We start from the raw sequence: 15,000 nt of genomic DNA, 5'->3' as shown, positions 1-15,000 counted from the left end.
ATGTGAGCAGACGAGTGCTTTGTTTACGTTGTGGATGTGGATACGAACAACCGAACTTGGCTGTGTGTGACGCACACCAGGAAAAGTTGGAGTTGCCGGTTGCCCTAGGTGGCGCCAATGCGGTGGGAAGAAAAAAGTCCTGTGTGACACCAGCTTACGGATAACCGTGAACTCGCTCCCAGTTGGACGTACAGGCGTTGCCCGTAGCCCCAACGGTTGGACGAAAACGGCCATTGTGACACCGCCATAAGACAGTGAAGCCGCTGATAGGGTGAGCGTCGGCGATGACGTCATTGGACTCCCAGCGAATCACAAGCATGTTTTCAGAACTGTCAGCCAATCGTAAGGCAGCCGCCTTCAACTGCGGCTTCAAAACGACCCGTTCTCTCTCTCTCTCTCTCTCTCTCTCTCTCTCTCTCTCTCTCACCATAGCCACAATGTTTGGAGGAAAACGTCCAGTGTGACACTACCTTTAAAGGCAGCGTGCATGACGCCGATGGTAAGTAGACGTGACCTGTACGTGCCAAAGCAGCGCGAAACTCGGGGTGATGAAGTGCGAAACTCGGAGTGGAAAGAATTTAGGACTAACCGCGAAACTCGTGGATCGCGAAACTATATATATATATATATATATATATATATATATATATATATATATATATATATATATATATATATATATATATATATATATATATATATATCTATATATATATATATATATATATAACTATATATATACATATAGATATATATATTATATTTATTTATTTATTTATTTATTTATTTATTTATTTATTTATATATATATATATATATATATATATATATATATATATATATATATATATATATATATATATATATATATATATATATATATTCATAATATGACTGCATGGTGTTATGAATGGCTTGTGATTTGAGATAAAGACAGCGACTCTAAACCTTCCATTTCACTTGGCAACATGGCTCATGCGATGTTGCTGCCTGAGGGACCTTGGTAACAGGTGCCAGGCTGCACCATTCACCCTTCCGCCACCATGGAAGACTCACGTAGGTCTCACTCTCGCGTCCTGCACAGCCAAGCAAAAGAGATTATATATAACGTAAATAAGAGAGAGAGCAAGCCCCTCTGAGGATAGTGATGGAGTGATGTGGCGGAGGCGCAGTCTCCCCGGGCCAAGCCACAGGGCTCAAGTTAGAGTCGACAGACTCTAGCAGACACTTTGGTACTTACCGGGTGCGGTTCATTCAAAAAACATTCTCGATCGATCCCTGTGGATTTCTGACCCTCTGACCTTGTCCGTTATATCTGAAATCCGTCATAAGCGGGTTCGTTATATCGAGGGTTTATTGTACTTAATTTTCCCTGCTAAACTATTCAGATAGGCAAATACGAAGCAAATGGCTTTCTGTATTTTAAGCAAAGAGTGGCAAGTTTGCAACCTAAGGCGTCATCTGGCGATATCTGGCCTTCTGAACGACCCCCCATTTTTGAGACAATTTTTCACCTCCCTCCTGTGATCCGCCAGAGCGCTCATTCTTGTCCATATGAATGGATGAACCAACACTATTTCTCATTTTGTCACTCATGAAGGACAACACACATCAATTAAGTCACAGTTACAAGATCTACAGTTCATTAGAAGTATTTCAGTAGCCACTTAGCATCATTGCATGCGACAGAGTTTCTTTAAATGTCCTTTTTCTCTACAAAATATTGACAAATGGCTTAGTTTCACTTTCCTGTTTCTAATGATGATGATGATATTTTCATACTGGGAGGTTCTTAATTATCCTACAGTGATGCTTTGAAATGGTCTGTGGTGCAGCAGTAACACAACAGTAACCTTGTGAACTCTATGTCCACCCCCACCTGGCAGGGTTACCCATAGGAAGCTCAGGAAATGGTCATAACCATAGGCCTATGGAGGTGCAGCCAGCAAGATGGTGTCTGTACCCAGCCCCATCATGGCTTGCACGGGACCCCCGATTCTTGCCAAGAATTGCGGGTAATTTTTGAAAATCTGACATGCCAGAACAAGAAACACAAGGATTTCGCAAGATTTGGGAAATGCTTTCCTTGGTCTAGGGTAATTCTTGACTGTCAGATGACTGCTTTAATCTCAGTCCGCATTGTAAACTCGTAGAAGTAGCATGCATGCACTCGTGTCCAATTGCGTTTGTTCTTTAATATGCGACCTTTTGTTTTTAGCACTACAGTATGTATTCTTTGTGCTATAACAATGTCCCCCAGAAAGATGGTTAAAAAGGATGGTGCTGCAAAGAAGAAAGCAGGAACAGTGGATACAATGCTCGAAACAGGAACGGGGTTGCGAGCCTTGGCGGCTTTATGCCATCCTGGACGTGACTGACTCCCGTTCACCCTTCATCTTGGACGATATGTCGGGTTAGCTTCACATTGGTGGTTAACCCTTTCATGGCTAAACGTTCGCAGCGAGCGTTAGGCGTACAGTAGAGCCCCATTTAGCGCGAGAATTAGGTGGATGAACGCGATCGCGCTAACTGAATTCGCGCTAATTGAATAAAGTAACTAATATGAAAAAAGTTATTTGGTGCACACGTGGGTCTGACTTTTGGGTTTGATAATTACTCAAAATACGCACTCATCAGTTATCGAGCCGTGATGGTGACTCTTGCGGCCCAAGATGTCGGCGGCGGCAGCAAGTGGGTGTGACAAGAGTTTGGCCCCAGCAAAGGTTCGGCGGGCAGGGTGTGGACGTGTGTGGGCGTCGTGCCCGGCCAGGCCGACATCACACTCGTTATTATCGAGCGTGTTACGGTGACGGTGGCCACTCAGTCAATAGTTACGCCTTGCCTCATCTGCCCCGCCGTGGCAGGTAATAGTGACGCCCCACGGGGCCGACGCGGCATAGCTCACACCCGTGGCGACGCCCCGAGGATGGCGGCGGAGGCGGCGGCGGGGCCAGGACACGGAGTGTGACAGTGGCTGCTGCGGCATCACACGGGCGGCGAGCTGTGCACTGCCCCCAGCAGGAGGCGGCAGGTGAGGCGAGTAGCCTCCGAGTGAGGCCAGGGGGGGTAGGACGACGTTAGGGAGCATGAGAGAATGGGACTGTGTGGAAAGTGGTGGTGGGGGGCTGTGTTGTGGTGTGAGGCAGGACACCCAGGCCACCGCGCATCATGGCGGCTTGGCGCAATTTTCAAAATTCAGTCGTGGTAGCTGCTCGCGCTAACTGAGGCTTTCGCGCTAATTATTTTTCTTCTTGGTAGATGGTGGCTCGCACTAATTGCGGTTCGCGCTAATTGATCTCGTGCTAAGTGGGGCTCTACTGTATTTGCTGGTGGTGCTAAACGTTCACTGTGAGCTCCACCCGCACTCAAATCTCCCACGTATGAGAGTGTTCCAACAATATTTCTCACAACACAGGATTACCAACTGAGTGGGTTCTTCACTAAATTTGGTGGAAAATCATGTCAACCCAGCGCGGAAAATCTACGGACGAGCAACTGGTGGATGTTGTTGTCCAATATAGCGACATTTTTGCATAGCTTCACCTATCACATGACTGATATTTTGACCAAATAGTTGTAAATTTTTCAGTTGGCAATACTGCCCTGCCAGCACCCCATCATCAAGAGATCTACAGTAGTTGCCTTACGGCTGACCGTCGCGCAAGTATAAATGTACGTCTTCACAGGCAACACCCCCTGAACGTGCCTGTACTTTCGCAGGAGAGGCTTACATTACCGAATCGTATAGATCTTGGCCTCCTCTTTCCAATGGTGTTTTTGTTTTTTAGCTGTGATGAATAGTTTTTGAGATACAGAGGTTAAAAGAGCGAGCACTAACGTCACTTGCTGGTGGTGCTAAATGCTCGCTGCGAGCGGTAGTCGCACTCACAGCAAAAAGAAAAACCTGAACGTGCCTGAACGTTCGCAGGAGAGGCTTACATAACTGAATCTTATAGATCTTGGCCTCCTCTTTCCAATGGTGTTTTTGTTTGTAGCTGTGATGAATAGTTTTTGAGATATAGCGGTTAAAAGAGATCCCCTTCCCCCGCTGGGGTGCCCGAGCGCGCCTGAGGGGATAGTCTCGTTGCGAGCGCTTAGCAATGAAAGGGTTAAACGTAGTTCCGGTGCCTCGAGAATAGGGAAACTGCGGCTCCTAAACATCGGTGTGAAGCCTACATACACCTTGTGCGTAGTTAGCGGTTGCGAAAGTCTCCATAACAACTGTGACACATTTGTTTTTTATATGATTTATCATTGCTATTTGTTAGTAAAATTACTTAAATTTTGTATAAAATAACATGTAAAATGATATATATATATATATATATATATATATATATATATATATATATATATATATATATATATATATATATATATATATATATATATATATATTTTTTTTTTTTTTTTTTTGAGATATGGGACACATAATGGGATTTACATTAATTTCAATGGGGAAATTCGTTTTGGTTTATGAGTGTTTTGCTGTGTGAGCAAAATTCCGGAACGAATTAAACTCGTAAACCGAGGTTTGATCGTACGCCTATATACAGCCTGTGCCTGAGAAGGGTGACCGTTCCAATCCCTCAAACTACTGTCCTATAGCTTTACTTTCCTGTCTTTCTAGAGCTTTTGAATCTATCCTTAACTGGAAGATTCATAAGCATCTATCCACTTTAGGGGAGGCGGTGGCCGAAGTGAAAGCGTACTGGACCCACATTCGCCGCGTGATGGACGACGCGGGTTCGAATCCTCACGCTACCACTCGGATTTTTCAGTTACCGCTGAGTGGCTTAAAACTACCCACATGCTGTCCTGAAGACCACCCATCAACCCGGACTCTAGAGGAAGCCGTCCAAGCGAATCAAAAACGAGTTCCGGGGGGCAGCATGAGCCAGTGCAAGATGGCGCCACTATAAACACTCGCCTGCGCCAGAACGGGCTGGGCCGACCATCAGGCCCCACCTGAAAGAAGCCTTGGGCCGACCATCAGGCCCCACTGGGAAGATGCCTACCGGCGCAATAGGCAACAACGTTAAAAAAAAACAAAAAAAAAATTCTGACCTATCTGATCGCCAGTATGGGTTCAAAGGGGCGTTCTACTGGTGATCTTTTTGCTTTTCTAACTGACTCCTGGTCATCCTGTCTTAGCTGTTTCGGTGAAACTTTCACTGATGCGCTAGACATTTCGAAAACATTCAACAAGGTCTGGCACAAGCCTTTGCTTTTTAAACTACCCTCCTAAGGATTCTATCCCTTTTTTTGTACCTTTACCTTCAGTTTCCTTTGTGGCCATTCTTTCTCTGCTGTGGCAAACAGTCACTGTTCTTCCCCTAAACCTATCAACAGAGCTGTGTCCTATCACCCACTCTCTTCCTGTTATTCATCAATGAACTTTCCACAACAAACTGTCCTATCCACTCGTACGCTGATGACTCTACTCTGCATTATTCAACTTCTTTCAACAGAAGACCCTCCCAACAGGAATTGCAAGACTCCAGACTGGAGGCTGCAGAACGCTTAACCTCAGACCTTACTATCATTTCTGATTGGGGTAGGAGGAACCTTGCGTCCTTCAACGCCTCAAAAACTAATTTCTCCACCTATAAACTCAACACAATCTTCCTAACACCTACCCCTTATTCTTTGACAGCACTCAGCTGTCACCTTGTCATACATTAAATATCCTTGGTCTGTCTATCTTTAACTCAAAATCTCAACTGGTAACTTCACATCTCTTCTCTCACTAAATCAGCTTCCTTGAGGTTAGGCGTTCTGTTTTGTCTCTGCCAGTTTTTTTCCCCCGCATGAATGCTGTCCATATACAGGGGCCTTGTTCACCCTCGCATGGAGTATGCATCTCACATGAGGGAGGGCTCCACACACACAGCCCTTTTGGACAGAGTGGAGTCTAAGGTTCTTCGTCTCGACTCCCCTCCTCTTACCTCTTACATTCCACTGCAATGTTGCATCTCTTTCTATCTTCTACCGATATTTTCATGCTGACTGCTCTTCTGAACTTCCTAACTGCTCCCCCCCTCCCGCAGCCCCACTGCATTTGACTTTCTACTCTTACTCACCCCTATACTGTCCAAATCCCATATGCATGAGTTAATCTGTACCTTCATTCTTTTATCCCTTCTGGTAAACTCAGGAACAGCCTTCCTTTGTCTGTATTTCCTCCTGCCTATGACTTGAACTCTCAAGAGAGGAACGTCAAGATACCTCTTCCTCTGAAATTGACCTCTTTTTTGCCCTCTTGCTTTTGTTGGAGACGTGCCTGGCGGTTTTTTTTGTTTTATGCCCTTGAGCTGTCTCGCTGTATAAAAAAAAATAAAAAAACTATTTCAGAATTGGTGGATTTTTTTTTGGTCTCTTGATATCGCTAGATCGCTACTTTAGGCTTTTCCACATGTTTGTTTCTGAATAAACACCCAGACCTATATGGAATCAGCTTATATGTTAGTCCTTAGTGTTTCCATTAAAAAGTCAACTTACATGCTTAAACTTTTGATAATTCTGATAGCTTTTATATGGGAATGTAACATATATGCTGCACTTTTTCTATAAATTCATAAAGCATTGAACAAAAATGTATTAAGGCAAGGATCATGGAGTTATTTGAAAAGTTGATTTCATAGATCACAAGTATGGAGTGTCCATTATTAGCACTTCACCTTGTCAACATTGTACTCTGCTCCAAACAGATACATGCTGTGCTTGCGGGAAAATAAAAACGAAAACTCCCTGTGTCGTGAGCAGTCTCAAGACTACCTGGCCTGTCGCATGGAGAAGGGTCTGATGGTTCAAGAAGAGTGGAGTAAGCTAGGATATTCAGACCTGGAGACTTTGAAAAAAAAGTCCACTTGAAGACTTCCAGCAGCCAGACAAAAAGCAGGGGTCAGTAATAAAGTTATTGTTGCCTAGTACCTTACTATTTAGCACTTTGATGTTATACTCATATGCACAATAGCTAGCAGTGTGTGCTTACCCATGCATTTATATGGTACATGAGAAATGTTTGCAGTATTTCTTGTTTTTTGCATACTAATGTTAGTTATAAGTCTTTAAGTACTTCATATTCTTTTTCAATACTAGTACAGTACTGTCTCCAGGATTGCGAGCTTCAAGTTTGCGATTCTCCGAGTTTGCAATAGGGACCCAAAAAATTTGATTTTTATTGAAAACTGAAATTACAATATGACCCGATGCAAAGGCCATGCTGCTGACACTCATCATCACCATCACCATCACCAGCCGCCCGTCAGCTGTTCAGGCCTAGCGCGCGGCTGGGGTTGTCTGCACACATGCGCTTGGCCAAGCGCAAGATGTCGACAGTTTTCAATTTTCCCCCTAAGAATAGTGGTTCAAAGTTTGCGATTTCAACATTTGCAACCTGCAATGTTGACCTATTTATCGCAAACTTGGAGACAGTACTGTATTAGTTTTGCATCCTTAACCCATCAACTGTGGCATTTGATTAACCTGTAAAGCAGCAAATATGACACCTTGTGATTTCGCTAGTGTTGGCTACGCCTTGGATTTTTTTTTTTCTTGGCGAAACCAGTCTTAAGTGATATGAAAGGAATGGAAATGACAGTCATTGTGCCCAGAACCGACTGGAAGTGGTATTATGGCACACAAGATATTCCGCGCTAGAGTTAGCGGCTTGGCGAAACCTTATGTATATATTAGTTTTTTCACTTCCTCTTTTTCTCACACTTCGAGCAATGAGTTGGGGACGTGCAGAACATTGTTACTGTGTTGAGTGGAAATCAGCATGTCATATTTTAGCTTCAAGAAATTATACATTCACGAAAAAAGCCCTTTCCAGTGTTACTGGTTTTTCGTAATTCTGTTTTCCTTTTCTGCAGCTGTCTGGGTGGAAAATGTGTGTGCGTGTGTGTGTGTGTGTGTATTTACCTATTTGTAGTCTACCGGGCCCGAGCTAAGCTCTAATAGTCCCGTCTCCATATCTACATTTATCCATCCTTTCCTTCACTTGTTGGACACTTCGCCTCCACCACCTCTTCCCGCAAGCTGTTCCATGTGTTAACACTTCTATGTGGAAAACTATACTTTTATTATAAGTCACTCAGACAGGTTCCTTTATTAAGTTTCTTCCTATGTCCTCTCAGCCCTGCGTTCTCACAGTTAAGAAGAGATCATCTCTATCCACCTCATCAAACTTATTTACCAACTTATACAGCGTGATCAAATCTCTCTCCCTTCTTTGTTCCAGTGTCGTCAAGTTCATTTCCTTTAACCCGTAAACTGCGCCAGACATCTCAAGATGCTATGAGTTAGACTGCGCCAGACATCTTAAGATGACACATGTTCCAAGGTGAATATTTATATTTCCCGCGATGCCAAAGTATATTCCAATGAACCTCGTGTGGCAACATCATCCCTCTTTCGCACCATGTAGTCACCATCGTCATATTAGTTGCTCTTTAGAAGCCATGGAGAGTAGAATTATGTCATCTACTGATGCCAACCAGTCTCATATAGCTCCTGCGATCGTGACCGAGAGGGAGGCATGGGAGGGGTTAAAAATAAAGTACAGGTAACTCTCGATTTACGCGAGTGTTGCGTTCTTGAAGAGGTCGCATAATTCAAAAACAATGTAAATCAAACAAGAGGTAGGTTTCTGTCGAAAAATAAATACCGTAATTTTCGGCGTATAGCGCGCATTTTTTCACATAAAAAATGCCTGAAAGTTTAGCCCTGCGCGTTATACGCTGAATGTACAAATTTTTAATGATTTTTTTCTTCTTTGAGAAGTTTTTAAGGGTCCGTTTTTCGTCTTATCCAATAACAACGGCAACCTTACCTTTATTATTGTTTATAATCCTTCATAGTCCGTAGCTGTCCTATAATATGTTACCATAGAATACAGGGCGATCTAATAACTACTATACAAAGACTAAATCGGTGGAAGATCGTCCATGCCTTGCTGTTATCCCGTTTTTCCGTCGGGCGCCATTTGTATGATCTCGATCTTGATGTCACAGGTGGCTTCAGATTGTATGACTAAGGAGCAGTACAAGCTACATAAAAAAATCATATTGGAAAAAAATGTCCATGTGTTCATTATTAATTATTAATATTAGTGAGAATAATGGGGTGAATATGATATCAGAAGCTGTACATCATGAGTCTTGTACGAGGAGTTATTTCACGCAATCCCAGCCCGGCCGCCATTTGTATTGTTTACAAACCACACAACCACACCCACACAACAAACAGCTGCATGCCGCGTGTCACCAGAACCGAGATATCCACTCGGGCACTCATTCTCAGCCTCTCTCGTGTGAGGAAGAAATGAGGGACACTATGAGGGGCTGGCTAGTATTGGTACCGGTACCGAGCAGTCTGGTACCGGTACCGTACCGTATTGCTGGTACCGTTAGTACCGGTACTGGTACCGGTACCTGCCCACCCATATTGTTGAGTAGCGTGGCAGCGTAGGTACTGTATTGTTGTTCAAGTGGCGCGCAGGAAGAACTGATCTCAGCTGTGTGGCCGTGTGAGTCCAGTTGCGTGAGACATCTGGTGGCCACTCCATAAAATATCGCGTATAAGTGAAAAAACGCCTAAATTAAACATTTATTTGGATTTTGGACCCCACGTTATTTCAAAAACACGTAAACCAAACTCGCGTAAATCGAGAGCTACCTGTATTGGTAAAGAGAAAGATTGTAGTAGACAAATTTGAAAGAGACAGTGATTCAGATTGCATTCAACCATCAGATTCAGCTGGTCTGAGGAAGCATGGCAAGCGTGAGCATGCTTCTGGCGCTCAAGGTCAGAGACACGCTGCCTCTCCGACAGTGCGGAAAGTTACTAACTAGCCTAGTCACTCACTGACACCATCATCACTGTCCGATGATTCAGAGTGGCAGAAAGATGAGGAAAACGACAGTGGGGGTATAAGAGAAGACTCAGCTAATGAACTGAGTGAGGGAGGGGTGTCAGCTGGGATGGGAGAGGAGGGAGAGGCAGAGGGAGAACAGGAGCCTCAGAGACGCGAGACAACGCATACTCCATTCGTCTGGTCTGATGGATCAGATTTTGTGCCAGACATTCATAACTTTGACAAGAATATTGCTGGTGTGACTAATGACTGGCCTCTTGATCATGATGCGCAAGAGGTTGATTATCGAAATTGACAAAGTGATGTTTCCTGTGATATATTTTGTTTGTTGTAACTGGAATGAATAATTAGTGGCAAGAGAATGTTCAGACGTGACTGTGCCGTGTGTCATCTTCCCTCTGCCACCGTCCTGTCTACCCCGTCACTTCCAGCGCTCCCAAGGTTGCCTCATATCCGCAACCTTTATCCTGCCATCATTGCCACATTAAGTGAATTATTATTTTTTTTTTTTTTTTTTTTCACTATTTGGTGCTCAACATGTCTCTCTTCGGTGTTGTAATACTAAACACTGTTTTCCACCAGGTTATTGTCTTGCCATTTATTGCTCACCCAGGAGCTATTCCCAAATCTTAATTGTGCAGTTTATGGGTTAACAGCAACTTATGTTGGCTACTAATAGCACCATACAAGTTTACCCCTTTAACACCACATATATTCCTTACATATTAATATTTTACGTAATAACAATGAGGTGTAATGAGGTATATTGATACCACAGTTACACTATATGTTTCTCCGAATATCTTGTTTATATGCTTCTCAGGTGTCAGTGTATCCTGTATTTCTTCCTTCACTGTGCCAATGATTGTCCCTCCCATCTTATACACTTCACTTGGTCTATTTTTACTCCTGCCCATTTTCATTTTGTGACACTTCTCATTAAACTCTATTTCCCATTCTATACTCCATTCATGTATTTCATTTAAATCTTCCTGCAGTTTATTACAATCATCCTCATCTCTTATTTTCCTAAACAGTTTGGCATCATCTGCAAACATACTCATGTAACACTTTACTTTTTCTGGCATATCGTTAAAAACATTATATGCGCTAACGCTAACACTGATCCCTGAGGAACTCCACTTGTGACTGTTCTCCATTCCGATATCTCATCTTTCAACACTGTTCTCATTTCTCTGTTTGCTAGGTAATTTTCCATCCATTCTGTCATTTTCTCCTTAATCCTCCTTTATTTTCTAATTTCCTCAGCAGTCTCTTATGTGGAACTTTATCAAATGCCTTTTTTAGGTCCAAAAATATGCAGTCCGCCGATCTGTCTCTCTCCTACACTATATCTATTTCTCTTGAGTAAAAATATATTAGATATGTGACAAGATTTACTTTGAATCCATATTGACTCATTTATTATTTTCTCTCTTTCTAGATGGTCTACCCACTGTCTTTTAATTATCTTTTCAGCTTGCACATGATGCTTGTTAGAGAAACTGGTCTATAGTTCAGAGGCTCTTTTTTGTTTCTGCTCTTATATAATGGGACCACATGTGCCTTTCTCCACTGTACTGGGTCCTCCACAGTCTTGATTGAACAACTTATAATATCACGAATTGGTTCTATTAACTGTTCCCTTCACTCTTTTAGTACTTGACCTGATATTTCATTTGGACCCATTGCCTTCTTACCATCTAGTGATTTTAATAGCCCCATTATCTCCTCCCTATCCACTTTTATGTTTTCCATTTTCTTGACACTTCACTCTTCACTCCTCTTTTTAAATTCTGTCTCCTGGGTAAATACTTTCTGAAAGTTTTCTTTTAATATTTCACAGATTTCCTTTGTATCCTCATAGACTTGGTCACCCACTTTGATCGCATTCACAGCTTCTGTTTTCCTCATTTTCTTATTTATAAGTCTATAAAAAAGTTTTGGGTCCTTACATTTTTCTATTATGTTCTTTTCATACTTTCTTCTTCTCTCCTCACTTTGGTGTAATCATTTCTAGCTTGACTATAGCTCTCCTGTTTATGGCATTCCTTCTTCTCTTTAGGTTCCTCCATGCTTTATCTTTCTTCTTCTTTGCTTCCAGACATCTTGCATTAAACCACTCTTTTTCCTCTCTTTTCTTTAATACATAGTAGGGTACCCACTTTACCACATCTTCTTTATAAGTTTTAAGGAAGTAATCATTTTTGTTGTACTTTTCTCAGCTTATTCATATCTGACCAAATTTATACTTCCAAAAAATGCTCTCAGTTCATTATACTTAAAGGTAAAGTTGGGGGCATACGCTGTAGCAGCATGTGGGCTCGGTGTTCATCTCTGTAACATTGGCCCTTGAACCTGTGGCGGGAGGGAGCCCATTACCCCAGGACACAGGGCCAGTGTGACATCTGGGTTACCACAGTTTACCTTCCCCAGGTTTCCCAAGGTACCCATTTATTGACCAGCCCGAAAGGGAGGATGAACAGCTGGGTGAGCTGCACGGCGACTGCCTGGGCCGGGATTCGAACCCTGGCCCGCGGAGTAGAAGCCAGGCACGCTGACCACTAGACCACGGAGGCGTATAATTAATTATATTTAGCATTGTTGTAATTCCTTCTTTCCTCTTTGTGGTTTTCTAATCCAATTTTTTCACATTCCTTGTCAATTTCTATTTGTAATACTTCATGGTCACTTTTTCCCAGTGGGCACTCGTGTTGCACTTCACTTAACACGTCTGTGTGTGTGTCTGTGTGTATATTTACCTAGTTGTGACATACGGGAAAAGAGCTACGCTCTTGCTGTCCCGTCTCCATATCCTCTCTTATCCAACTTTTCCTTAAAATCATGAATGTTTCTTGCACAAACCACCTCCTCCTCTAGTCTATTCCATAGCTCAATGCTTCTGTTTGGGAAGCTAAACTTTTTCACATCTTGCCTACACGTGGTCGCCCTCAACTTTTTTCTGTCCTCTCGTTTCTCTTTCGCTCCACACACACAGGTCCTCTCTGTCCAGATTCTCCACCCCGCTCGCCACCCTGTACACCGCTATCAGGTCTCCTCTTTCTCTCCTCTCCAGGGTTGTGAGCCCCATGCTATTGAGTCTCTCCTTGTAAGTCCGATCCCTAAGTTCCGGTACCATCTTAGTTGCCACTCTCTGTACTCTTTCCAGCTCTCTTATGTTCTTCTTTTCGTGAGGAGTCCAGACCACTGCTGCATACTCCAACCTTGGCCTTATCATTGTAACTATTATATTCTTCATTATCTCTTCGTCCAAATACACAAATGCCGTCCTTATGTTCTACAGCAAATTCATAGTTTGTCCCGTTATCCTGTTGATGTGTTTGTCCGGTGACATGTTCTCTGAGATAGTCACTCCCAAATCTTTTTCTTCCATTCCTCTGCATATTATCTCATCTTATAATCATATTCACATCTTCTACCATTCCTACCAAAATCTATTTTTTTACATTTCCCAAGGTTTAACTCCATCTGCCATGTGTGTGTGTATGTGTGTGTGAAGTCACCTCAACGGCAAAATTAAATGAGATACAATATATGCTGCTACAATATGTTCCTGGAAGCACAAGGCAGTAAAAGTAGGATATAACCCAGAAGGGATAAGAACTACTTATTTCACCATTAATATCAACTCTTGAATATGCTATCATCACAAGATAGAGATCATTTGAGTGTTAAATTGGCTATTGGAGATCTGTCCCTGGATTTTGCTGTTAAGGTCACCAACCATTCATTTAGTCCCATCTTAAAACTCATATGTAACTAAAGATGTTATTAACTCAACAAAGCCTATACTCTCATATGCTGACTTTCCAGTGTTTTTTCTTCTACACATGGTAAAAATATATGTTCTCTAATCCTTAACTTCATGCATAAATTTTTCACAAAGCTTCAGCAGTCACTGTCCAGGTTATGTAAGAACAAAACCATAAAGTATCTTAATAGCACTGAGCCCTTCCTTTCCCCAGGCCATGTTCCGACTGCCTCCCCTTGGCTCAGGGCCCAGGGTCCTGTTGGGGTGTACAGGTAGTGTGGCAACAATCAAGGTGCCAGAGTTGGCCAGGAGGTTACAGGAGCGTGGAGCAACTGTGGTTATTGTTCCCACCAAGAATGCATGTCACTTCTTGAGGGTGCAGTCCAAGGTGGACACAGGCCCTCATAGGAGAATGGCTGGTGGTGGTGCCACCACCTACCCTCGTCAAGAAAGGAAGACCTCTGACAATGGAGAGTTAAGATGCAGTGACAGTGAGGAGCAGAATAGCAGCAGTGACCAGTGCAGTCGTTGTGGTAGCCGGAGCCCCATGGGTGTACAAAGTTCAAGTGGGGGAGATGGTAGTAGCCTGCGGTTCCTCTACCCAGACCTGAACTTTGTGCTGGATCAAGATGAGTGGGCAGCCTGGGGTGGGCGTGGGGACCCAGTGCTTCACATACAGTTGAGAGACTGGGCTCAGCTAATGGTCATAGCACCTCTTGATGCCAACACCATGGCTAAGATAGCCCAGGGGCTCTGTGACAATTTGCTGACCTGTATTGTTCGTGCTTGGGATGTGACACGACCCCTTGTCTTCTGCCCTGCCATGAACACACACATGTACAAGCACCCACTCACCATGCGGCACACAGCAATGCTGAAGGTGAGTTAGTTATGAATACACTGTTGTCATTCATTAATTCATTCATCTTTGATGCCTGCTCCTAGGAGCTCCCACCAGGGGATGGCCACTTTTTGTCAAAAGCTATTTGCAACCCACTGACAGAACACCAAGAGACAGTAACGTTGAACATTTTTGCGTGTGAGTAAACATTGCAAAGGTCAATTTAAATATATCAGTCACCTACAGGCCTCCGGGGCAATCACTCGATGCTGATCTTGCAATGTACAGCGTTTTAAGGCAGTCACTTAATAACAGCGACTCACTGATATTAGGAGACTTTAACCTCCCCCATATCAACTGGGCGACACTGTCAGGTACAGAAGGCGACTCGCATAGTATGATGGAATTTTTAGGAGAAAATTATCTAAGCCTATTGGTTTTTGAACCATCTCGACAAAATAACATACTCGACCTTGTTATAACAACCCAAGATAACCTAGTCTGTAA

General features: G+C 43.1%; 1 protein-coding gene across 1 annotated transcript in view; it reads left to right on the top strand.

The window, feature by feature from the left end:
- The window catches only part of LOC127009735 (uncharacterized), a 38,185-nt gene that overhangs the window by 6,690 nt on the left and 16,495 nt on the right, over positions 1–15,000 (top strand). The window contains exons 2-4 of the mRNA XM_050883113.1: positions 4,782–5,037; positions 6,711–6,903; positions 13,867–14,532. Coding sequence (XP_050739070.1) covers positions 13,870–14,532 — 663 coding nt within the window. The 5' untranslated portion in view covers positions 4,782–5,037; positions 6,711–6,903; positions 13,867–13,869. The remainder of the gene's footprint in view (positions 1–4,781; positions 5,038–6,710; positions 6,904–13,866; positions 14,533–15,000) is intronic.

Source organism: Eriocheir sinensis, chromosome 41 (genome assembly GCF_024679095.1).
Source record: "Eriocheir sinensis breed Jianghai 21 chromosome 41, ASM2467909v1, whole genome shotgun sequence".
NCBI classification, from domain to species: Eukaryota; Metazoa; Arthropoda; class Malacostraca; order Decapoda; family Varunidae; genus Eriocheir; species Eriocheir sinensis.
Note: the sequence above shows the minus strand (reverse complement) of the source record. Positions and strands in the feature narration are given on the sequence as shown.